This window comes from Schistocerca cancellata, chromosome 10, assembly GCF_023864275.1.
Source record: "Schistocerca cancellata isolate TAMUIC-IGC-003103 chromosome 10, iqSchCanc2.1, whole genome shotgun sequence".
In the NCBI taxonomy this organism is placed as follows: Eukaryota; Metazoa; Arthropoda; class Insecta; order Orthoptera; family Acrididae; genus Schistocerca; species Schistocerca cancellata.
In genome coordinates, this window is record NC_064635.1 from 227,504,334 (window position 1) to 227,531,706 (window position 27,373).

Genomic DNA, 27,373 nt, shown 5'->3' on the forward strand with positions numbered 1-27,373 from the left:
CCTATGTCCATGGCGAGGTCCGGATTTGCAACCACGACACCATGCAGCGCGGTACAGATGGGTTCAACAACACGCTGAATGGACCGCTCAGGATTGATGAGCGGCGCATACGCCTTCAACCAGACAATCTTTGGAGACATGTTTAGGGGCAACCCAGTCAGGCTGAACGCCTTAGACACACAGTCCGGCGAGTGCAGGAAAGTAGATATCACCTGCTGTTTTGAGGTTGGCATTATGTGGGGACGACGTACGCCTCTGGTGGTCAAGGAAGGCGCTGTAACGGCTGGACGATACGTGAATGCCATCTTCCGACCAATAGTGTAACCATATCGGCATTCATGAACGACAGTTCGCGCCCCCATCGTGGACATCTTGTGAACGACTTCCTTCAGGATAAAGACATCGCTCGACTAGAGTGGCCAGACATGAACCCTATATGACATGTCTGGGATAGACTGAAAAGGGCTGTTGATGGACGACGTGGCTCACCAACCACTCTGCGGGATCTACGCCGAATCGCCGTTGAGGAGTGGGACAATCTGGAACTCGTGGATAGTATGCCACGATGAATACAGGCATGCAGCAATGCAAGAGGACTTGCTACTGGGTAATAGAGGTACCGGTGTGTACAGAAATCTGGACCACCAGCTCTGAAGGTTTCGCTGTATGGTGGTACAACATACAATGTGTGGTTTTCATGAGCAATAAAAATGGCGGAAGTGATGTTGATGTTGATCTCTATTCCAAGTTTCTATACAGGTTCCGGAACTCTCGGAACCCAGGTGATGTAGAACTTCTTTTGATATGTGTACATTGCATTCATTATACGTCAAAAGCATAACAGACGACTATTACTGAATGTAAACACAAAATGTATGCTGTTGCCATGTATTAATAACTAAATATAAAATATTTTATCAAATCTTCTATATCTACATAAGCAAGGTGAACATTAATAAACACCCATGTGCGACATCCTGATTTAGGTTTTCCGTGATTTTCCTAAATCGCTCCAGGCAAGTGCTTGGATGGTTTCTTTGAAAGGGCACAGCCGAATTCCTTTCCCATTCTTCCTTAATCCGATGGGAACGATGACCTCGCCGTTTGGTCCTCTCCCGCAAGTCAATCAACCAGCCAACCATTAATAAAACCGACAACGAACACAGACGGACTCCTGACCTGAAATGGAGGAAAAAATGTCCTATAAACATCTGTCCGGAAATCGTTGCCACGGTAATGGCGCTGACGAATTCAAGTTTCCCTGATCACGTGCCGTGTTTTCCTTGTGAGTTACTGACGCAGCGTACTGTAAGCAGCAGAATGGTCCGGTATTCATCTCGGGAACGAACCGAGACGGCGTTTGTGTACGGCTAGGAGGATGGAAACGATCGCGAGGCAGCACGGAAATATGGCTCTAAGCACTATGGGACTTATCATCTGAGGTCATGAGTCCCATAGACTTAGAACTACTTAAACCTAACTAAGGACATCACTCACATCCATGCCCGAGTTAGGATTCGAACCTGCGACCGTAGCAGCAGCGTGGTTCCGGACTGAAGCGCCTAGAACCGCTTGGCCACAGCGGCCGGCAGCACGGGAATACAAAAACAAGAACCCTCACTGACATCAGACACATCGCACAACGTTTCGAGCCCTTTTTGGAGGTTTGTGTGATCGTGGGCCTTTCAGACAGACGATCGTGCATGGAGTCGACGGACTGTGCGTACACCAGATTTGGAGGATCGGATTCTACAGGATATTGAGACGAACCCTAGAACAAGCTCCAGGCAAGTGTCCCGCCAACATGGTGTAGGCTAAAGTACGATCGTGTGTATCCTGCATGACAATCGGTACTATCCCTGTCACCTGCAACGAGTGCAAAAATTATCAGCAGCAGATTTCCCGCTGTGGGAAGAATTTTGTCGACGGTTTTTGCGCCAGACGATCACAATTATGAGATTCCTGTCATCAGTACTCTTTACCGATCAAGCGACCTTTACCAAAACTGGCATTATCAATCTGCATACTCGTCATCTGTGGGCTATAGACAGTCCTCGGGGAGTGATTGAGGTATTTCCTCAGCCCCGGTTCAACATCAATGTGTGGGCAGTGTTTCTTGCCAACCACAAACAAATTGGACCAGTTATTATTCCACAACGCCTTGACTGCGATGCCGGCCATTGTGACTGAGTGGTTCTAGGTGCTTCAGTCCGGAACCACGCTGCTTCTACGCTCACAGTTTCGAATCCTGCCTCGGGCATGGATGTGTGTGATGTCCTTAGGTTAGTTAGGTTTAAGTATTTCTAAGTTCTAGGGGCTTATAACCTCAGATGTTAAGTCCCATAGTGCTCAGAGCCGTTTGAACGCCTCGAAGGAGGAACGTACCTGGAATTACTGCAAAATACTCTGCTTGGGCTCTCGAGAATGTGCCTTTGGCAATGCTCGATGGAGCACCACCCCACTTCCGCATTACAGTTCGCCGAAACCTCATCATCTTTCCCGAGTATCGGTTAGGACGCGGAGGCCCTGTAGCATGGCCTACTGGGTCACAGGACATAAACCCTCTGTATTTTTCCCTGTGGGAGCATCTGAAAAGCGTTGTGTGTGCTGAGTCAGTTCCTTCAACTGCATGTTCACGACGCCTGTGACGCTATTCAGAGAGAGGACAGAACGTGCAAAAGAGCGAGGCAGTCCATGATGTGATGTGTGAACGCGCGCATTGTATCTTATGGGGCCACTTGGAACACCTGTTGTGGATGCGATGCAGCTCTCCCTTTTTCCGTTCTCCTACGCATCCGAATCACAGTCTCCTTTTCCCACCCATGGCGGTTCATCTCCCACATTGGCGCCCCAGGTCAGGGCTTCCAATAGCACTTCGTGTCCCATCCCTTCTTTCCGAACTGGAGTCCTTGCCTTTACCACCTATGAGGTCCATTCACGTACACCTCCATGGTGTACACCTAGGCCGTGGTTTCGCCTGGACCTTTCATATGGCTCTTAAGGACCCAGTTAACCCCGTGGCTCTCCGCTGCCACTTCCTCTCGATGGGATTGGTTCCCAAGTATGTGAGTGGCTCGAAGACTTCTTAAGAAATAGAACCCAGTAAGTTGTCCTTGATGGTGAGTGTTCATCGGAGGTGAGGGCATCATCTGGAGTGCGCCAGGGAAGTGTGGTAGGTCCGCTGTTGTTTTCTATCTACGTAAGTGAAAAAAAAACTTTGAACATAGCTGCTAAGGTTCAGTGACCGTGTCAGAATTATATTGTAACAAATAAGCCCTCGGTCACAAATATTAAGTCAAAATTGACCTGGTTTCGACGCTACTATGAGCGTCGTCTTCAGAATTCTGAAACCAGGTCAATTTTGACTTAATATTTGTGACCGAGGGCTTATTTGTTACAATATAACTACGTAAATGATCTTTTGGATAGGGTGGATAGCATGTGCGGCTGTTTGCTGATGATGCTGTGGTGTACGGGAAGGTGTCATCGTTGAGTGACTGTAGGAGGGTACAAGATGACATGGACAGAATTTGTGATTGGTGTAAAGAATGGCAGGTAACTCTAAATATAGATGTGTAAATTAATGCAGATAGATAGGAAAAAGAATCCTGTAATATTTGAATACTCCATTAGTATGTCGATTAAATATTTGGGCGTAACATTGCAGAGCGATATGAAGTGGGACAAGCATGTAATGGCAGTTGTGGGGAAGGCGGATAGTCGTCTTCGGTTCATTGGTACAATTTTGGGAAGATGTGGTTCATCTGTAAAGGAGACCGCTTATGAAACAGTAATACGACCTATTCCTGAGTACTGCTCGAGCGTTTGGGATCCCTATCAGGTCGGGTTGAGGGAGGACATAGAAGCAATTCAGAGGCGGGCTCCTAGATTTGTTACTGGTGGGTTTGATCATCACGCGAGTGTTACAGAAATGCTTCAGGAACTCGGGCGGGAGTCTCTAGAGGAAAGGAGGCGTTCTTTTCGTGAATCGCTACTGAGGAAATTTAGAGAACCAGCATTTGAGGCTGACTGCAGTACAATTTTACTGCCGCCAAGTCACATTTCGCGGAGAGACCACAAAGATAAGAGAGATTAGGGCTCGTACAGAGGCATATAGGCAATCATTTTTCCCTCGTTCTGTTTGGGAGTGGAACAGGGAGAGAAGATGCTAGTTGTGGTACGAGGTACCCCCGCCACGCACCGTATGGTGGATTGCGGAGTATGTATGTAGATGTAGATGTAGATGTAGATTCTTGACATTTACCGAGGCCACGAAGTGGTTTACACCAACGGCTTGATGGCTGATGCTCACGTCGGCTTCACGTATGTCCATGGAGGACACATTGAACAGCATTCCTTTCCCGATGGCTGCAGTGTTTTCACGGCCGAGCTGGTGGCTATACCTCGTGCTCTTGAGCACATCCGTTCATGCCCTGTGGAGTAGTTTCTTCGGCGTACTGACTCGTTGAGCAGCCTACAAGCTATAAACCAGTGCTACCCTCGTCATCCTTATGTAGCGACCATCCAGGAGTCCATCTATGCCCTGGAACGGTCCAGTCGTTCAGTGGCGTTTGTCTGGACCCTAGGTCACGTCGAAAATTCCAGGTAACGAACTTGTCGACAGGCTGGCCAAACAGGCTACGCGGAAACCGCCTATGGAGATCGGTTTCTCTGTAACTGACCTGCATTCAATACTACGCCGCAAGGTTTTGCGGCTTTGGGAGACGTAGTGGCATAACCTCAGCTTGCACAAGAACTGTGTGCCATTAAGGAGACTAAGAGTGTGTGGCAGTCCTCCATGCGGGCCTTTCACAGGGACTCTGTGGTTCTCTGCCGGCTTCGCATTGGCCACACTTGGGTGACCCACGGCCGCCTCCTGCGCCGCGACTCAGTGTCGATGCAGCGCCCGGGGACAGCGGCCCATACCTTGGTGAGCTGTCCGTCTTTGTCTGCCCTGAAACCGACTTTTCGGTTACCGGACACGTTGCCATTAGTTTTAGCTAGCAACGCCTCATCGGCTAATTTAGTTTTACGTTTTATAGTGGGGGGGGGGTTATCATTCTATATCAGTTCTAGCGCATGTCCTTTGTCCCTTTGTGTTCGGCACTCTAATGGTTTTAGGGTGGATGTTTAAAACGTGTCGCAGAGTGGCTGGCTTTTACTCTTTATTCTCGTGGTCGGCCAGCCATGGCCATGTGCTCTGTTGTTTTTGCACCTTCTGCCTCTTTGTTGCGTCTCTCTGTGGTTTTCTTTTCCTGTTTTGTCCATAGTTGTGTTGGTTGGCCTTCTGTCTTTCTTCTGGTTCTTCCTTTCTGCTGTTATTGTGCTGTGCGTCTCCTTTCTTTTCTTCTTTCCGTTGCGTAATTATTTTACCGGGAACAAGACCGATGACGTTGCAGTTTGGTACCTCCCCCCCCCCCCCCCTCTCCCTCTTCTAACCAACCAACCGCGACGATTTGTTATCGTTGCACGCATTCCGTCCATTTCCGGACACATGTTTATAGGCCCTTTCTTCCCCCATTTCCAGTCAGAAATCCGTTTCTGCGGTTTGTCGGTTTTATTAACGTTTACTCTGTTTAACGTAAAGTTCCCTGCTCGGATCTTTTGTACGTACAGGCTAGTCTGAGGAACTGCTGTAGAGATTTTGATGCGGTCATGGAATTTCTTGGAACGATATCTTGCCAATGTATATATCCAAAACAGGCAAAAATCGCTGAGATTCTGGATTCCCGGAATGGATGAACTTATATATATATATATATATATATATATATATATATATATATATATATATGTTTAACTGAGTTTGAACGGAACACTCATTGCCGAGTCTTACTTCTAATTGCCCAATTTTTTACCACCATTTACTTATAATTACAGAGGGCGTGCTAAAAAGTAATGCATCCGAGTTTATCATGTGAAAACTCTTATAGGAATAAAATAGACTTAATCGATATTCTAGATCCTTATGTTTCATGTCTACATACAGGGTGAAAAGTATTTAAACCGACAAACTCTGGGAGCTTGTAGGGGACATTAAAACAAATATTTTTCCCTAATATTTTTTTCCGATGAGGATTATTTAAACCGGTGGAGGCCGTATTACGATCTTCAGTTGTTAGAGACCGTATTACGCTCTTCAGTTGTAGGCAACTGCTATCTGCCAGTGTAGTTGTGCATTGTCTCTGTTTACTAACGGAGCGATACACCTGGAGTGAGTACACTGATGTGGTTGGTGAGTACTACGTAGCGCACCACAACGGACGAGCTGCACAGCGGGTTTATCAACAACAATATCCTGATCGCCGTATCCCGCATCATACGACCTTTGCTGCTGTGTACCAACGTCTGCGTGAGTCCGGGTCATCTAGCAGATTACCTGGACAGGGACGCCGTCGCACGGTAACAACGCTGCAATTTGAGGAAGCTGTCTTGCAGCATGTGGAGCGGGATGCTTCAAACAGCATTCGTGCAATTGCACGTAACATGGGGACGAATCAGATGAATGTAAGAACAGTCCGTCGAGAGCAATTGTTAGTCCATTTCTCTTACAACGTTGATTGGCAGAGGTGGTCCTGTACCATGGCCTGTTCGATCCCCAGATATGTCCCCTCTGCACTTTTTTGTGTGGGGAGAGATGCGCAACCTTGTTTACGCAACCCCTGTTGCATCATAAGAGGATCTGGTTGCCCGGATAGTAGCAGCAGCAGGAACAATTCAGTATACTCCTGGGGTTTTTGCCCGTGTCAGACAGAACATGATCCGACGGTGTAACCTTTGTTTACGTGGCAATGGAAGAATTTTTGAAAATCTACTGTAATTGAAATTGGGCTGTGTTAATCTGTTGTCTCTTGGTCATAAAAAAATGAAAAAGTGTTGGTTGGTTTAGTTAATTTGGCGCCAGAGAAATATTCCTCTACCGCTCTAAATACTCCTTGCAGGAAAAAATGTCATTAGGGAAAAATATTTGTCTTGATGTCCCCTACAACCTCCCAGAGTTTGTCGGTTTAAATACTTTTCACCCTGTATGTATCCAAAACAGGCAAAAATCGCTGAGATTCTGGATTCCCGGAATGGATGAACTTATATATATAATATATATGCGTAACTGAGTTTGAACGAAACACTCATTGCCGAATCTTATTTCTACTTGCCCAATTTTTTACCACCATTTACTTATAATTACTGAGGGCGTGCTAAAAGGTAACGCATCCGAGTTTATCAGGTGGAAACTCTTAAAGCTTTTGGAATAAAATAGACTATATCGATATTCTAGATCCTTATGTTTCATGTCTACATGCTCATTATTCAACGTAGTCACCCAGGCGACGTACACATCTCTCTCAATGAGAGACCAGTTGGTTGACACCATCACTGTAGAATGTTCGTTGACGGAGCCAAAATCTCACCTCTGCCTGCTGCAGCGCTTCATCACTATCAAAGTGAAGTCCTCGAAGGCGTTTCGGAAACGGATGATAATCGGGTGGGCCAAGTCGAGACTGTACGGAGGATGATCGCCGACAGCGAATCGGAGGTGTGTGGTTTGCCATTGTCGTGCTGAACGAGAGGGTACTCCATGTGTGGAAAAACTCTACGAATTCGCGTTTTCAGTTTTCTGAGGGTCTGTTTTTCACGCGCCGATACAGTTAAGTTACACATCACCATATTACGCGATACACTTAGGAGTCCTCGAGCGGTCGTGAGTAGCAACTTGCTTCAGCAGAGTGGGACATTCCACCAAATAATAACATGTAATCCTTTAAACGAACTACGCCCTCATAGATGTACCTCTTAACATGGTAGGGAATCGGAAAATCAGATTTTATTAATATTTGTTTCGCCTGAGAAGACTGTAATCTGAGTCGTGAGCATCCTGAGTAAGGCCAACTGTTATTCCCCCACATATAGTGCTACAACGATGAAAAATAATATTACGACGATGTCAAACCTTATTTTCATGATATAAAGAAGAATTGACGATATTAAAAATGTAATTATAATTTTATTATTTTTATTTTTGTGATCAGTGAATCAAAGACTTTCTAGTGCACAGAATAAACTAGCATTGTTTGTACTACGAAACTATATATGATTGTTAAGTGAGAACTGATTCTATGTAAGACATTTTCTCTGGGCGAATTTTGTTCTTGTACTGGTCGGTAGAGAAAGAAAAGTTTCTTAATCGATGTATGTAATGTGAATGTATAAAGGCTATAAAAAGGAGAGAGAGAGATAATCGTTGCGGACAATCACTATATTGTATAAGAAAAGGTAAATACAAGTTATTCAAAACAAATATCTCTCGTGTGATTTATAAAGACTGAAAATTGCGGTGTTTAATCTAAACCTGTCCTGAATAACAGCGAAGAACATTTATGTCATCACATATTTTCTTCGTTTGACCACGGTTGTGATTCGCATGTTACTTTTTGTTACGTGACGTGTTAGGAATATTTTCATTATACGCGCAAAAGTACACACAGCTTTAATTGAACCTGCATCTTTGGGAAACGATAACTCTTAATCAGTACAATTACGCGAATACCGTCTAAATCGCAACCGTGATCACAAAAGTGTGTTCTGGACCTGATTTTTATAAATATGTAAACTTGAAAGCGAACAGCATTGCACCATCGCTGGCTCGCAAAAATTGAAAGAAAACAAAACAGGAACTGAACAACTTTAAATTTTAACGCCGTCAGCGTTACGAAATCTGAACGATGTAAGTTAATTAATTAAATATTAACAGGAAGAGAATTATTAAATTTTAAAGATTAAATCATAGCAAGAATTTAAAGCATTTTAGCATCATTACGTTTCTTTGCATTAGTACTTGAGTATCATCAGATACCATCATATCTATTTAAAAGACAGTGCGTAAATAAAATTGCCACCTTTTATAATAATTATTATAGCAACTCACAGACAATGGACTCTTCCTTCACGTAATGTACACAGTAGCACTGCTGATATTTTTAAAAATACACCTAGTATACCAATAGTTAAAGAAATATCATTATCGTCAGGCTACCTATTGAGAAAAAGAATCGATATATCGACGGAAAAATTTGGATTTACAGGCCCTTAAAAATATCGTCTTCAGATTGTAAATATACTGCCGGTTTTAGAGCTGTAGATTTAAGTATTGATTTATTATCAGATATTCTGTACATTAACTAACGGCGTATCCCCTTAGAGCAAGAATTGAAAGGAAAACTATGCACGTTCACGCTTGCCGATAACCACTTTGCTAAAAATGATACTTCATGTATTTGTAAGTGACGCAATAAAAGGTGCCCGATGGGTCCGTCGCTCGGTATCGTCACGTACAAGATACGTCTGGGACTCTTCATGTCAACTTCCCTGTTTTCTTCATTTCTACCAACACCAGCGACCTAGCAACTGTAGTGTCAAAATTCCGTGGTGAGGTAAACATTGCAGTTTCTGTTGGTCAGCGCCGAGCGCCGATTACGTCAGCATTTCCACTCACACGTCTCCGCTCACCGCAAAGACCAATCTCGGCATTTGGATCTTTGTCCATCATTTTCAGCAACTGTTTTTGATGAATGTCGATGTGAAGAAATAGCACACTAGTTGTGTTAAAAATTGTCTTTTAACGCCACGGGCGTGCTGTGTCTTCCCATTGGAAATCTTGTTATTCCATTCACAGCGCCCCCCACCCCCTCACCCAACCTAGTGCAATCGGACTTCGTCTTTTGTACCACATATAGTTTCTTCACGGTAAATGATGACAGACAAAACAGTTGCAGGATAAAGATTTATTCTTGACCAAGATTTCGGTATATATAAATATACCTTCATCAGAAGTAAAATATCCTGAACAGGAAGACACTTTCATTAGCAAAAACTTGGCATCGGAAATGAGAAATATTTTTTTCCCTTTATTGTTATTTAACACCTTTACATAAGGTGGGCTGGCAGCAGCATCCTACGCTGCTCTTCAGCCACAGGTTTGATAATGAAAAAATATAAAGAAGACTGAACAAAGTGGCGGGCAAAAAACAGTAGACACAGAAAACAAAAAACACGAAGCCATTCACACTCGACGAAAAACACACTAAAAACTGTCGGCACGGCGCACAAACACTGACGACTTCGATGGCACAGATGAACGTAGGAGCATGACGGCGAAGAACACTGAACACAAACACGATGGCACAGACACGAGAAACTGATGGCAATGATCTCCGGCGCGCGAATGTCCACGTAACATGTGCGAGTCCGGGGACCTGGCAAGAGGGGAAGAAGGAGTGGGGGAGGGAGAGGGGAGAGCAAAGATGACGATGGCAGAGGAGATGGTAGGAGGAATGGAGGTATGACGGTAGGGGAAGCCCAGGGGAGGAGTGGTGAGAAAGGGAGGAGGGAGGGAAGGGGGAGAGAAGGGAGAGAGAGTGCCATAGGAACAAACACAGGAAGAGGGAGGGAGGATCAAAGTTCGTAGGAGGGTTAGATGGAGGGGAGGAGGGCATCATCAGGGAGAGGGAGCTGGTGGAAGCCATCTTGGGAGAAGGTAAGGAGACTGGAGAGATGGAGAGCAGGTGGGACGTGGAAGTACAGGCGCGGCAGTGGACAGGGGCGGGAGAGGATGGGAGAGACCAGTGGGTGAGGAGGATCGAGTTTACGGGAGGTGTAGAGGATCCGTATCAGTTCGAGGAAAAGGAGGAGGTGGGGGAACGGAATAAGATCGTACAGGATCCGCGTGGGGAAGGGGAGACGGATGCTATAGGCGAGGCGAAGAGCATGGCGTTCTAGGATCTGAAGGGATTTGTAAAAGGTAGGGGGAGTGGAGATGCAGGCAGGCTGGGCGTAGCAAAGGATTGGGTGAATGAGGGATTTATAGGTATGGAGGATGGTGGAGGGGTCCATACCCCACGTACAGCCAGAAAGGAGCTTGAGGAGGCGGAGACGGGAACGACCCTTGGCTTGGATTGTCCAGAGGAGGGGCGTCCAGGAGAGGCGACGGTCAAGGGTGACGCCAAGGTACTTAAGGGTGGGGGTGAGGGCCTTAGGACGGCCATAGATGTAGGAGGCGGAAGTAAGGGGTGGTTTTGCTTACAATGATCGCCTGGGTTTTGGAAGGATTGACCTTAAGCAACCACTGGTTGCACCAAGTGGTGAACCGGTCAAGATGGGAGTGGAGAAGGTGTTGGGAGCGCTGCAGGGTGGAGGCGAGGGCTGTGCGGCCAGGACTGTGTGGCTGATCCTGGCGGAGGTTCGAGTCCTCCCTCGGGTATGGGTATGTGTGTTTGTCCTTAGGATAATTTAGGTTAAGTAGTGTGTACGCTTAGGGACTGATGACCTTAGCAGTTAAGTCCCATAATATTTCACACACATTTGAAGATTTTTTTTAATAAATAAAACATATCAGAACCAGTTAAAAACATCTATGTAAAATAGAAAATAAGACAGAAGGTATGAATTAGCACAACTTTTAATAGTTTTGATGCGCATGTGTATGTATCCATGGATTTTAATGTGCGCGAGGGTCTGGCACATACCAGTAGTGCCCTCTCTCGGCGAAACCATCTGCTCTAGGGCTTTCACACTCTCGTCACGATAGTTCATAGGCGAAGTACTGATGTTAAACTGTGTTCAAATTGTCCCTGTATCCATAATCATGTTGTATAAATGATGTCTTAACTGCTGACGACGCCTTTGGCACAATTGTTTGATTAATCTCCATTGCAAGATGTAATTTTAGTAAGTGACTAAAAGTTTTTGTGCCTCTAATACTCTGGTAATTTTACGGTTACTTAAGCTATAGTGATTTTTCTTTCTCATTTCCGATGTCAAGTTTTTGCTAATGAAAGTGTCTTCCTGTTCAGGATATTTTACTTCTGATGAAGGTATATTTATATGTGCCGAAACCTTGATTAAGAATTTTGATAAATCTTTATCCTGCAACTGTTTTGGCTGTCATCATTTACCGTTAAGAGTTTCAACAGTTGCTGTTTCAGCCATGTTTAAAATCTTGAAACATATACTTTCATCAAACAGTGAAAGAGAATGATTGGACGTGATGGAAGTTCAAAAAGAGGTAAGACTCCTTCACGCAATGAAGGCAAAATCAAGTACTATTACAATTTCAAATATTTATTGATAATTGTGAAAATATATAATAATACCGGCACTCGATGTTGCCATTTCGATATCGATACATGAGGGAGAGAATATCGCCGATATACAGTATATCGTTACTCTTGGAGAAAAATATCGGTATATCGATATTTTATCAACAGCCCTACACGGCCACCTGTTATTCTGCCTGGTCTATGGGCTCTTCCTTCACCTAATTTAGACAGGCGACATTGCGTCGGAGAAGGTCCATCGCTGGTTCTGTAATGCAAGGCAGGGGGTCGGCACGCTGATATTTAGCTGGAATGCACTGGAGAAAATAGTCCTCTGATTGAGGGTGAGGTACCGCACACGCCCGCCTCGTCTCGCCTGTTGCGAGGGCACGCCCTTTTTCAAGGTCAAGTTAAACTGTTTCGCAAATAATTTTGACACGGTCTTCTCTGGCACTAATTAGAAGAGTGGATGGGATTTCTGACAAATCTCGTTTCAACAAATAGCCACGATCTCTCGCTGGCTGGCGCCGGTTTTGGTGCTCTTTTGTCTGGGACGACAGAATTCGAAATACGCAGGGTTCAGAAAACATTCAGCGTCACATAACGGTGAAGTACAATCTGGTGCAGTACAGACTGCGTTTCCACTCTGGTGCTGCGAAGAATGCTATATTGACGACTCGGTGTTTGAAATTAGCAGACTGGCATCTTGTGAATTTCAGCAACGTCACGATAACTTTAGACGTTTATTTATATGCGTACTGATGAATCTTATTTTAGTTACTTCAATCATTTCGTGATTCCTGAGTGGATGTATATTACAGTGAATCGGGTTACCACGTCCTGCTCGTTAACTTGTCAAATTTCCTGTGCATGTCCGAATATCAGCTCCCTTGTACCACGGGTAAAACATTTATCTGTGCCATATCGTTTAAAGGCGATTCAGTACCGATCTCCGGAAGTAACACTTCGTTGACACTATGTTTCCCTATACCTTTCGCGTGAAATGTCCGTGTTATATGTTACTGAGGCTGTTTAATACTCCGTGTGCATTTCGTTAATTCTGAACAAACACGTTCGTTATGTTTAGCATTTTCCCATGTGTGTTGATTCTTGTTAAACGAGTATGCAGGACCTGCCTTCCTTTTGCAATCATTTCGGTTGTTAGTAATATCCGTCTGTCTTTTATTATGGATGAACCAGGGCTATAAGGCATGTTTATATACGAAGGACATGTTACTTTGACAGTTAATTTACGCAAATCTTCATTCACTGTTAACAGCCTTTGCTTAAGAGAGATGGCAGAAGCATTTCATCGTAATAAAGAAAGTGATGTTTTCGCCACCAGCTGCAGTCAGAAAGTCATTTCTTCCATACAAACAATAGTATTCTCGTTTGATAAAACAAACAAATAAACTTTAAATTAGAAGATAATTAATTAGTATGTGGTTAGTCTATGCCTCAATCAATTAAATCACTAATCTGTGGGACAGCCTGCTTCCTACTATCGAATTAAGATGCTGCAGTGTGTACACATTACTGGAGGAGATGGCATACAGGAATCTTGGGCGTCAGACGCCGAAAGCTTACCACCCTCCCACGCATGCACACACACACACACACACACACACACACACACACACACACACATACACACACACACACATGCACGCACGCACACAAACGCAAAAATGATCTGAGGGGTATGCCCTTCTTGCAATCCTGGTCCCAGCAGAGATGGGTTAAAGCAAGTGTAAACACCTTGTATCAGTATCTGTAATAGCACATAATGTAAGGTTAGTGTGTTTATTCATGCAGGTAAAGTATCATTTGTGAATGCGTCATTAATAAATTTGGCGCATTGCAGGTGTCAGAGAAGCTTCGTAACATGTACCCTGACATCGACCATCACCAGGTGGAAGTCCTCGGGGGATCCGTTGATACAGCAGTAAGGCACTGTGGGATCATCACGGATCTCATTGAACACAGCAGGTCAGTAGCATGCACAAGACAGCTCTTCCTGAATACTGTTCCTCATAAAGATCCCCTCTCCGCCCCCCCCCCCCCACCCCCCCAAGGAGCTCACGGTTTTTCTGTGAATTCAATCAAAGCACACATGGATCGCCAAGCTGTCAGGGCCCACTCTTCCTTCCTGTGCTGCATTTCGTTCCCCTTGCCCTTCCCTCCCTGTTCTCGCTCGTTCCCCTTTCCCCCTTCCTCCCCCTGTCGCGGTGTACTTACTTATGATGACCTGGCTATCCACATAGTTTCCTGTCTTCCTTCAGATTTTGTTCCCCTTGCCTTTTTTTTTCAACCTTCCTTTTTGGCATCTTTGATTTACTTTTGCGGTTTGACCTCCATGTCTACATTTTGTCCTCATAGCTTTGTGAGCCATTTGGTGAAGCATCCCTAGCACCTATGATGTGGACACCTCTCTCCCTTTCCTTCCCTCCTTCCTCCCTCACTATAGACCTGCTCCACCTCACTACGTCACCGAGCCCCCTGGAAACACAGGAATCACACTTCTGATGCCTGAAGCATTGCCTCCCCACGTCCCTGTGTATGCCTAGGAGAGATTGCTCGTCATTCTGGAGCATCGGAACGCCCAGCAGTGGCCGCTCTGACAGACTCTTGTCATGGCTGGGTGGCACCCACGACAAGAGCCCCCAAACTGACTGGATGGTATCAGGGTGGATGCTTTGCCTCTTTGCCTGTGAAATGTATTAAGCTCCACAAAACTGGACGTTCTTCTATGGCTATCTCTTCAGTTGTTAATGGAATATTTAAACTGTTTATATGACCCTGCAGTCTTCTCTTCCCTGGCTACACCATGGGAGGAAGGCGAAGCTCGTCAGCTTGGGGTGAAACACTTTCCCCACTATCTAGTCCGCACTATCACTGACGGGAACACGTTCGCCATCACCAAGCCGTTACTTTTTGTGGAAAATATCGTAGACAAATTTGGCGAATTGGAGTCTCTCAATAAGATGCAGTTGGGTTCGCTGTTGATTAAAACCTCTTCTGCCAGCCAGTCTGCAGGCCTTCGTGCTTGTAACTGTCTTGGCGACGTACCTGTGTTCATTACTCCTCACCAGTCCTTGAATGTGTTTCAGAGAGTCATTTTTCATAGGGGCCTCATCCTTCAAATTGCTGAGGAACTCTGAACCAGTCTGAAAAGGTGGGCCATTCTTTTTGTTTAATGTGTTCAGAAAGGTCGTAAGGATCATCACTCTGTTGCTGGCGTTATTATTCTGACATTTGAGGGATATACCTTCCCAGAGACGGTCAAGGTTATGTGTTATTGGTGTGATATGAATCCGTACGTCCCGGTACCCTTGATGTGTTGTCAGTGCTTGCATTTTGGGCCTATGTCTTCCCAATGTACGATGGCCCTCTACGTGGTGAATGTGGAAACTCATTCCATGGGAGGAGCCCCCATGTTCCACCGCCAGTATGTGTTAATTGTCAGAACCATCACCACGTTCGCCAGACTGCCTGGTTTATAAGAAGAAGATACAGGTGTATAAGTTCCTTGATTATTTATCCTATGCTCAGGCTCGTCAGAAATATGACCAATTTCACCATGTGTCGATGACATCTATGCCTCTGTTATATCCTTTCCCCCTCCTCCCTCCACCTCACTCAAGTCCCACCCCACGCCCTGCCCTGCAGGTACTGTTTCCCTTCCCCATCAGGAGAAGTGTCTTTCTTCGATGCCTGCTGGTAATGGGGCTTCCTACCAGGACCCTTCCCTCATGTCTCCCAGGCTGTAGGCCTGCTGCCACAACTCGACCACGGGACACACTATCTATGCATCCCAAGGTCACCTGCTCTCTTTCAGTTCCAGAAGTGCAGAAGCCTGCTCTTCCTCAGTGCCCTGCCCTCCTTAACCTATGAAGGAGGAGAAGGAGAAGAAAAACCTGAGTCTGACCTCTCATTTATGGATGTCACCCTGTCCTAGTTGGTGATGGATTGTGACCCGATAGTGTGATTGGCTCCAGCTGGTTCAGCTTACTTTCGGATCCCATATCATCCTTATTCAGTGGAACTGTAACGAGTACTACCATCAGCTCCCAGAGTTTCAATCCCTTATTTCGTTTTACGAAGCAGCTTGTGTCACTTTCCAGGTATCTCATTTTACTGATGCTCACTCACCAACCCTTCCTGGATTCCATGCTTTGTCGGAACCAGGTCGGCCCTTTGAGGGCTTCTAGTGGCATTCACATATTGGTACATACAAATGTCGTTAGTACACGGATCCCCTTTGGTACCACATTGAAAGCAGTTGCCACCTGGGTTCACTTGGACACAGCGGTCACAGTTTGCAGTCTCTACCTGCCTCATGACAGGCCACCTACAGCTGGTGTACTAAATGCCCTCTTTCAGCTACTTCTCCCCTCCCTTCCTTCTGCTTAAGGATTTTAATGCACGTGCAGTGCTTTTTCGTCTAGTTTGGGGCTCTTCATTGACAATTTTTTGCAGACCATGACCCATACCTTCTTAATGATGCTTCCCTTACTCATTTTAGTGCCACATATGGCACTTTCTCTGTCATTATCTTTCGTTCACTTTACCTCCCCTCCACTTTTTGCTTCCTTACAATGGTCGCCAAACGATGACCTCTGTGACAGCGACCATTTCCCACTCATTCTCTCATTCCCTTACAGCCTCCTGATAGCCAGGTTTCCTTGCTGGGCTTTCAAATGCGCTGACTCCCCTCTATATACCTCCCAGGTACTGTTTACACCATCTTGCTGCACGTTTCTTCGATTTTCATAAGGGCTACAACACAGCTCCATGCCAACAAATCCTACTTACACTCCATGAGTAAGGTCTTTGGGGCACCTCTCCCATTACTTAATGCTCTGAATGATCAATGTGACAAAAAACGGCACTGTTCTCATCTCTCCACAGACACAGCAGAACGGCATTCCAGAGGGCTCTATATGTGTCCTTCTTCTCATTCTATTAATGAACTTGTGGTCTTCACGAGACTCTGCTCTGTAAGTGGATGATTTCTGTATCTGGACTAGCTCCCACTCTGAGCCTCTGTGGAATGACAGGTTCAGGGTGCCATCTGGTGCACTTCAATATGTTCTCTCCCCTTAAGTCAAGGGTAATGAATTTGTCGCTGTACTAATGATCTGGAGCTCTACTGCAAATCCCAATACCTGACCATGGTCCCCCAGTTCCACTTCTTGGGTCTTCCTTTTCACAGCCAGCTTACTTGGTTGATCCATATCTGCCATCTGTAGGTTGGCTGTTTTCACTGCCTTGCCCACAACTCTTGGGGTAGAGATCGTTCAACTCTTCTTCACCTTTATCGGACATCTGTTTCGTCTGGACTATGGTTGTCAAGTTTGTTGATCCGTTGCCCCTTCCACACTGCTCCTCTTGGACCCAGTTCACATCGTGATATCAATTTAGCCACCGGTGCCTTTCACACTAGCCTGTTGGTAGTCTTCTGGTTAATGCTGGGATCTCTCTCTTTTTGGTTCAGCTGTCCCAGCTGCTGATTTCTATACCGTAAGTATTCACTCTTCCCTTGCTCCTATTTTTGTGGATTAGGGACAGCACCCACCTGCTGCTCTCCATCGGATGGGTTTACTGGTTGGGCACCACTTCACTTCTCCCCACCATGATTTCCATCTTCCCTACTTTTCCTCTTGTTTTTTTACACTGATGACTCTAAATCCGCTGATCACATTTTCTATTGTCATGGAACACCATCTCTCGTTTGCCACATATAATATGTTTACTGTGGAATTGATAGCAATCTATTGGGGCCCCTCTGCTTTATTAAGCAGTCCTTACTCACCCAAATTTTGTTATGTACAATGAGTGGCCATTAGCGAATTGCTCGGTGCTTTTTTCCACCGCCTCCTGGGCTTTGCCAACACGACCTCTTCTCACCAATCTTGGCAATGCTGCTTGTTCAGTTGGTTTCCTTTAGGATTCTGGCCATATGGGTATCCTGAGTGAAGAACTTGCTGATTGTCTTGGTGGGAAGACGGGTGGGGGCGGCTACCTACTCCCATTCTCCATGATCCCAGCCTCATGTCAAATCCTTTTTTTTACTCAAATATGGGCCACCTCTCTGGCTGCTACGACAGCCCCCCGCCCCTTCTCTAATAAATCCTTTGTGCGTGAATATGTGTGTATATGCTGTCTTCTGTTTCAAAAGAAGTACTTTCCAGAAAGCTTAGTGTTTAGTGGTCTTTTTGTTATGCCTTTCCATGACTCAATATCTCTGCTATATGGCGAGCAACAAAAGACCTTTTCCTGAAAGCTTAGTGCTTAGTGGAGCTTTTGTTATGTCTTTTTGTGACTCAATATTTATGCTATATTGTGAATAACAGTCTGTCCTTTTCATTAATATTGCCATTTTTCAATCCTGGCTTTTCCATTGTTCTATTTTGAATTTCTGCTTCTGAAAATTCTTTCAGGTTGTATGGTGGTGGTCCATGGAACTCTTCTATCCCTGACGTTTCGTCCAAGGCTACATTGGACATCTTCAGAGATGCTCTTGTTTGTGCTGAGTCTCGCCGACTAACAAGTCAGACGTCAAAGAGCAGCCCAAATACCTTGGAAACTGGGCATAGTCTGGCTTTCACGTGATAGCAGAGATAAACCTAGTCAAAGATAAAATATAACTATCGATCATAGTATGTCAAAGATAAAAACTTCTAATCGATTCTGTAGCGCCACTGTCCATATATCGCTGAGTGTCATATATGGACAGTGTCGCTACAGAATCGATGAGAAGTTTTTACCTTTGATGTTATATTTTATCTTTGACTAGGTTTATCTCTGCTATCGCGTGAAATCCAGACCACGCCCAGTTTCCACGGTATTTAGGCTGCTCTTTGACGTCTGACTCGTCAGTCGGAAAGACTCAGCACAACCAGGAGCACTTCCAAAGATGTCCAACGTAGCCTTGGACGAAACGTCCGGGATAGAAGAGTTGCACGGACCACCGCCATACAACCTAGAAGAATTTTCAGCACCTGAAACATCTGGTTGTGAAAGCCTTCATTGTACTATTTTGAATTTGTTTCATGAACAATGTGTTACACAAAATAAATGCGAGAAGAAACTATAATGCTTGCAGTGGAATATTTTGTAAAATTTTATCTTTACTGTCTGTTTGTACTTATCAGACGGAAATGTCATTACATTTATTTTTGTTTTCTTATGCCTCTACCTGACAGGGCAGAATAAGGTTTTGTTTCCTATTACCTCTAGTATTAACAATAAAGCAAGATGCAACATTTATTTTGACCACTGTATGTAGGCTTCGAAGCTGTTATAAAGAGTAGGAAGAGGTATAATGATGTGTGTGGGGTGGACAAGATGAAACTGACCCCAGCCACTCCATCGATCAACCCTTTCTGGTGTTCGAACACTTTCCAGACAATTACTGTTTTTTCGCTTCAAAGTCGGTTTAAATGATTCAAATGGCTCTGAGCACTATGGGACTTAACTTTTGAGGCCATCAGTCCCCTAGAACTTATAACTACTTAAACCTAACTAACCTAAGGACATCACACACATCCATGCCCGAGGCAGGATTCGAACCTGCGACCGTAGCGGTCGCGCGGTTCCGGACTGAAACGCGTAGAACCGCTCGGCCAATTCGGCAGGCTTCAAAGCCGGTTTCGCGGCATTTTGCAGCTAAGTTTTGCATTGCAGACTTTGCTGGAGGTTTTGCAAAACACTAAAAGTCGTAACTCCTCGTGCAAATAGTTCAGCACACGCCTTCCTCGAATTACGCTTTGCATAACACTCGACAGAGAACACGTGCTGTTTCATCGTGAGTGACGTTTTTTGTTGTTACATCTGTACATTCCTGCTCTCCTCACTCAAACGTCATGGCGTACTCAGGGCAGAGCAAGTAAGAGAAGCGCGTGCGCAGATATGTGACAGAAACGATTGGTGCATCGAAATCACGGTTTCCAGCATATTACGTGATGGAACAGTTCTGCTGTTCATAGGCCGGGTGAATTCCGCGTCAGTCTTTTAAATATTTCACTGGACGTTCGTATTTTGCCGACCCTATACGGGGCGGTTCAGCTGCCTCTACCGCTGTCGTTTTATGCAACCCGCAATGTTATACCTTGCCGTAGTAAACCACTCTCGAGATTTTCATACTCACTTGCTCACTACGCGCAAACTGTTAGTCCTAGACAAAAAAAAGTGAATAGAGCTTTTTCTAGGATATGTTTTCGCCGATGGCAACAGTTTTAGTTACTCAAGAAAAACGTACAAAAGTGACGTCCAAACGCACCTCCACCTCTCGCTTATCCCTCATCAGTCAGAATTTCTAGGGTGTTGTTTGAGGCACTTCCTCTTACCACTGTACAAAAATTTGCGACTCCACCAACTATTCCCAATATTCGATCATTTTTTATCTCTATAGATTTGGTTGGCTATTACGCCTCCGGCGTAGTTGGCTACTTCGTTAACACTATTAATTTAAACGTGTCGGTAAGAGTAACGAACGAAATATGACTTATGTAAACGTTACGATACAACTAATTACGTTGGCAATTCGATCTAGACTCAAATCTTACAAGCACAGTAGTTTCGTAGTCTGAAGGCCGACAATTACAACGATGTAATTGTTTTTTATGTTAGTAAAATTCACAAAATCGTTAGGTAAAATTTACACATACTCCAACTTTACAATTTGTATGTGCTCAAATAAGCGCGTGGCGTAATAAGGCCAGTCAATGAAGACAAAACAGGTCGAATGTGGGAAATAATTTGTGCTATCAGAAATATTTGTACAGTGGTAGCAGGGAGTGCCATGAACAACATACTAGAACTCTTGAGGGATGGGGCGTGAGTGTGGGTATGGGGGGTCTGAAGGTCATTTTTGTACGTTTTTCTTGAATAACTCGAAAACTACAGCTTCTAGCGAAAACATATCAGAGAACAAAATTTAACTACATTAAATTTCCTGCAAGGAAATTCTGCAGCGAGCGAGAGAATATGAAAATCTCGCTTCTTGTTTATGACAACATTGGGGGTTGCATAAGATGACGGCAGTAGGGGCAGCTGGATCACCCTGTATACGGGGTGAGGCGCTTAAAACTGTTTTTGGAAATAACTCCAAAACTACAAATAAAATTTGAGAAAGCATCGGAAAAAAGTTGTTCATCTAGAACTCGACCCTCCGTCGAAACTCTAAGGGGTGAGGGATCAGTTTGGAAATCTTAAAAAGAAATCCCCTTTCTTTACTACATACTCGGATTCTCTGGGAAAAAATACGTAACTTGTGTATTTGCCGTCAGTTTCGTTCCGTCCTCTAACTGACACAAATAAAAATTGGTTAAAAACCGTTGAAAAAAGGATCCCAAGAAATACAAATCAGATTAGGGTCTCAGGAGGTTAGAAAGGTTATTCTTCTGAAATCTTTAACTAAAATCAGGTTCCTTATAGCAGAAAACTGCTTTACTTTGTCGACATTACTGGTATAATTTCTTTCGCAGATGACGCTCAATTTGCCTTAACCAGTGGGGATTAATAATCGATATAATGCCGATTTAGTTGATAGACGATTCGTAGAAGTTCGTTCATCAGAGAAAAATATCTGTGAAACAAAATCATCATAGGCTGCTATTTGTATCTATCTACAAACGTTCAAGCAGTTGGGAGCCATCCATCCTACTTCCTGATATAACGATTGGTGATGTGTATAGGCTCTGAGCACTATGGGACTCAACATCTTAGGTCATAAGTCCCTTAGAACTTAGAACTACTTAAACCTAACTAACCTAAGGACATCACACACATCCATGCCCGAGGCAGGATTCGAACCTGCGACCGTAGCAGTCCCGCGGTTCCGGACTGCAGCGCCAGAACCGCTAGACCACCGCGGCCGGCGGTGATGTGTATAGAATTAGTGTTCATACAGTATGCGCAGAGCACTTTTTTCGAAATTCGTGGACCTCGTGCGATTTGCCAAGACTTAATGTACACTCCTGGAAATGTAAAAAAGAACACATTGACACCGGTGTGTCAGACCCACCATACTTGCTCCGGACACTGCGAGAGGGCTGTACAAGCAATGATCACACGCACGGCACAGCGGACGCACCAGGAACCGCGGTGTTGGCCGTCGAATGGCGCTAGCTGCGCAGCATTTGTGCACCGCCGCCGTCAGTGTCAGCCAGTTTGCCGTGGCATACGGAGCTCCATCGCAGTCTTTAACACTGGTAGCATGCCGCGACAGCGTAGACGTGAACCGTATGTGCCGTTGACGGACTTTAAGCGAGGGCGTATAGTGGGCATGCGGGAGGCCGGGTGGACGTACCGCCGAATTGCTCAACATGTGGGGCGTGAGGTCTCCACAGTACATCGATGTTGTCGCCAGTGGTCGGCGGAAGGTGCACGTGCCCGTCGACCTGGGACCGGACCGCAGCGACGCACGGATGCACGCCAAGACCGTAGGATCCTACGCAGTGCCGTAGGGGATCGCACCGCCACTTCCCAGCAAATTAGGGACACTGTTGCTCCTGGGGTATCGGCGAGGACCATTCGCAACCGTCTCCATGAAGCTGGGCTACGGTCCCGCACACCGTTAGGCCGTCTTCCGCTCACGCCCCAACATCGTGCAGCCCGCCTCCAGTGGTGTCGCGACAGGCGTGAATGGAGGGACGAATGGAGACGTGTCGTCTTCAGCGATGAGAGTCGCTTCTGCCTTGGTGCCAATGATGGTCGTATGCGTGTTTGGCGCCGTGCAGGTGAGCGCCACAATCAGGACTGCATACGACCGAGGCACACAGGGCCAACACCCGGCATCATGGTGTGGGGAGCGATCTCCTACACTGGCCGTACACCACTGGTGATCGTCGAGGGGACACTGAATAGTGCACGGTACATCCAAACCGTCATCGAACCCATCGTTCTACCATTCCTAGACCGGCAAGGGAACTTGCTGTTCCAACAGGACAATGCACGTCCGCATGTATCCCGTGCCACCCAACGTGCTCTAGAAGGTGTAAGTCAACTACCCTGGCCAGCAAGATCTCCGGATGTGTCCGCCATTGAGCATGTTTGGGACTGGATGAAGCGTCGTCTCACGCGGTCTGCACGTCCAGCACGAACGCTGGTGCAACTGAGGCGCCAGGTGGAAATGGCATGGCAAGCCGTTCCACAGGACTACATCCAGCATCTCTACGATCGTCTCCATGGGAGAATAGCAGCCTGCATTGCTGCGAAAGGTGGATATACACTGTACTAGTGCCGACATTGTGCATGCTCTGTTGCCTGTGTCTATGTGCCTGTGGTTCTGTCAGTGTGATCATGTGATGTATCTGACCCCAGGAATGTGTCAATAAAGTTTCCCCTTCCTGGGACAATGAATTCACGGTGTTCTTATTTCAATTTCCAGGAGTGTATTTTTAGGGTTCTGTGGCTCAATCCGTGAAAGCTGAACCCTTAGACGATCGCTTTGTCTGTCTGTCTATCTGTTCTGTGTATCTCAGGAACGAGTAGACTATAGAGTACAAATTTGTATTGTATGGTAAGGTCTATGGTGCCATAATGGGATAAAAATTTAATTTTCTAAGTCAGTGTGTAAAAAGATATAGTAATTTATGTCACATATTCTGGTACTCAAAAACCCACTCATCAAAACCCACAGGGTACTTCCCGTTGAGCTAGTCATGAAATTTGACAAGAAGCAGAGTTGAAGTGCACAAGCAACCGGAAAAATCTGAAATTGGTATTTTTAATTACATCAAATGCAAAAGAAATTCTTATTCCACTTGTTATCAGACTTCAAATTTGGATTTAAAACATTCTCAAGAGTCTTGGGATGTCTGGGACCGTTATCTTTCCCGTATCAATGTCGATAATAGACAAAAATCGTCAGTATCCTCGATTCCCGGAATAGATGAACTGTCTGGCTATGTAATACACTAAAGAGGCAAAGAAACTCGCACACCTGAGTAATATCGTGTAGGGACCCCGCGAGAACTCAGAAGTGCTGCAACACGACGTGGCACGGACTCGACTAATGTCTGAAGTAGTGCTGGGGGGAATTGACACCATGAATCCTGCAGGGCTGTCCATAAACCCGTAAGAATACGAGGTGGTGGAGATCTCTTCTGAACAGAACGTTGGGAGGCATCCCTGATATGCTCAATAATTTTCATGTCTCGAGAGTTTGGTGGCCAGCGGAAGTGTTTAAACTCAGAAGAGTGTTCCTGGAGCCACTCTGTAGCAATTCTGGACGTGCGGGGTGTCGCACTGTCCTGCTGGAATTGCGCAACTCCGTCGGAATGCGCAATGGACATGAATGGATGCAGGCGATAGGACAGGATGCTTACGTACGTGTCACCAGTCAGAGTCGTATACAGACGTATCAGGGGTCCCATATCACTCCTACTGCACACGCCCTATACCATTACAGTACCCCCAGCCTGAATAGTCCACTACTGACATGAAGGGTCCATGGATTCATGAGGTTGTCTCCCTACCCGTACACGTCCATCCACTGGAAAAAATTTCCAACGAGACTCGTCCGACCAGGGAACATGTTTCCAATCATCAACAGTCCAATGTCAGTGTTGACGGAGCCAGGCGGGGAGTAAATCTTTGTGCCGTGAAGCCATCAAGGATATACGAGTGGGCCTTCGGCTCCGAAAACCCATATCGATTATGTTTCATTGAATGGTTCGCACGCTGACACCTGTTGATGGCTCAGCATTGAAATCTGCAGCAATTTGAGGAAGGGTTGCACTTCCGTCACGTTAAATGATTCTCTTGAGTCGCCGTTGGTCCCATTCTTGGAGGATATTATTCCGGCCGCAGCGATGTCGGAGATTTTATGTTTTATCGGATTCCTGATATTCGCGGTACATTCGTGAAATGGTCCTATGAGAAAATCCCAACTTCATCGCTATCTCGCAGATATTGTGTCCCGTCGTTTGCGCGCCGACTATAACACTGCGTTCAAACTAACTTAAATATTGATAAGCTGCCATTGTAGCAGCAGTAACCGATCTAACAACTGCGCCAGATACTTACACTGGCGTTGCCGACCGCAGCGCCGTATTCTGCCTGTCTACATATCTTGTAAGTTTGTATAGAATCCTCAGTGTTGATGAAGCCAAGATGTTTGCTATGACAGCCCGTTTTCTCACAAAAGATTTAGAGTAACCACCTTTCTAACATCCTGAGATCCTAATATAACGTGTTTCTTGAGATGATATCATTTTCAACTGTTTCTAACCGATCTTGATTTTTGTGGATTACAGCGCCATGTATCACGTGGCGAAAAATATTTTTAATAAAGAAAATTTGCTTGTTTTTTACCGGAGGATCCTAATCCGCAATAAGATATGGGGGTTCTTATTTAAGATTCCAGAGCTAGTTCCTCTCCTGCCTCCTGAGACTCTTTGAGACGAACTATTTTTATTCATGCCTTTTATTAACCTGATTTGTAATTCTTCAGATATTTTCAAAAACAGTTTTAAATGGTGATTTTACACCCGTTGCCTTTTTGTGCAAGGCACCGGGATACTTTCTTAGAGAGTAGTATTTGATTTGTAAGGCAAAAAAAGTAAGTCTAGCAACGTCAAAAATATAACAGTGTCTTCAAAAAACAACTTTTATCGTAAATTTAAACAAGGCGCAGGCGCTGTATATGAACACTACCAGCCTCCAGTGAACGCGGTACTGTTAACCCCACTGGGCTTCTGCGAAGTACACCAGACGTTGCCAGCGCTTTTTTGTAGCAGACAGTGTAACTTAGTTTGAATAACGTGACTCAGACGCATTACTTCTTGTTTGATATGATACATAATGGGACAGTCTTACAGACAATGTTATAGTAAACTTCGGTTTCACATGCATTATTTTCAAAGTGGTAGTGTTCTGTAACAGTGCACATTATCAAGACTAAGAAAAAGTCTACGTTTCTCAACATTTCAAACGCATTACTATTTCTAGTTTACTGTAACATATGCGCTACCTGAGAAACTATATACTAAACAGGATTCACGATATGAGACGCTCAAAATATCTGGGTTTCAGTGCTAATCTGGCACGCGGTTAATTCTTCTGAGAGGCTACACTCAAAAAGTTGACTGAGAAAGAATTACATATTGAAATACCTGATCAAATAATTTCATCAGAAGACCAACTGATAAAAATCTTGGCAATGGCTGAGGTCAAATTGAAAGATCGCATCCTTTTATTAGTGAACAGACATCCAATTCACTCAGCCATTAAACTTTCTTCATTCATTTCTTATAGGCTACAACAACAAAAAATGTATATGCTTCTGAAACTTGTTTCACACACGTTCATTACATTATTATTTTTTACAGAAAAATGGGAAAAGAAAAAGGGATATCTCTGATGAGGGCTGACTGCACTAGTATATATTCCATGAAAGCTTGTGAGTATTTTGGCTTCAAGAAGATATTTTCCATCAAATATGATACTTATCAGCGTGATGGAAAAGTAGTTTTCCCACCCACAAAAGAATCTGGTGATGAACTTGCGACATACGTTCAAAAGTTAAATTAACTGTACCTCTAATAAAATTCTATCTGTCTTGATGTCAATGCTTAGTTATTTGATGGCTCTTTCCAGTCCTTGTGTACCCACATACATACATATACATACAGATGCATTAACAAACCTTGTTCTGGTAAATGTATGTAGAATTTGAAGTATTATGGAATAAGTTGACTATACATCAGTAAATAAAGACAGTTATGTTTATCCATAGTTAAATATAAATCTTTAACCAATAGACTCGTTGTTTACATTCACGTACACTGCTACACGTTTTGATTTTCACTTCCAGTTATACTGTTAGTCTGATATTCTCACAGAAAATAGATATCTGGAAAACAGAAACAATGTTTTATCACAGTATTCTTGTCGTTGTTTGCGCAGAAGTGAAAAGTTACAAATAAGTACATTATAATTTTATACTTATAGCTCAGATTATATAAAAACTGTATTTGGCAATGCATGGTGTTTTCTTGTGCTACTCACATTCTAACAGATCGCTAATAAGCATCTGGAAATCCAGATCCAGTATACTCAGAAAACTCAAAGGTTTCATCAGAAACTCTGTTTTGGTATTGTGCCTTGCAGGATTCTTCATAACTTTTTACTTTAAACCCAGTGATTTCGTGAGTGTGTAGGAAAGTAGAACTAGCTACACGTCTAATGCGTTCTGTTAAACTAGTTGATGTTTATTTCTCATGATGTTTGGTAAAATACATGTGCAATATTTCTTTTACGCATAGTTCAGCCCA

The 27,373-nt window shown here is 44.6% G+C and overlaps 1 protein-coding gene across 3 annotated transcripts in view; it reads left to right on the top strand.

Moving 5' to 3' along the window:
* Window positions 1–26,640, top strand: part of LOC126106588 (arylalkylamine N-acetyltransferase 1-like) — a 101,449-nt gene extending 74,809 nt beyond the window's left edge. For all 3 annotated transcript variants that reach the window (XM_049912934.1, XM_049912933.1, XM_049912935.1), the window contains exons 4-5: window positions 13,954–14,078; window positions 26,429–26,640. In XM_049912934.1, coding sequence (XP_049768891.1) covers window positions 13,954–14,078; window positions 26,429–26,630 — 327 coding nt within the window. In that variant the 3' untranslated portion in view covers window positions 26,631–26,640. The remainder of the gene's footprint in view (window positions 1–13,953; window positions 14,079–26,428) is intronic.
* The last annotated feature ends 733 nt before the right edge of the window (window positions 26,641–27,373 follow it).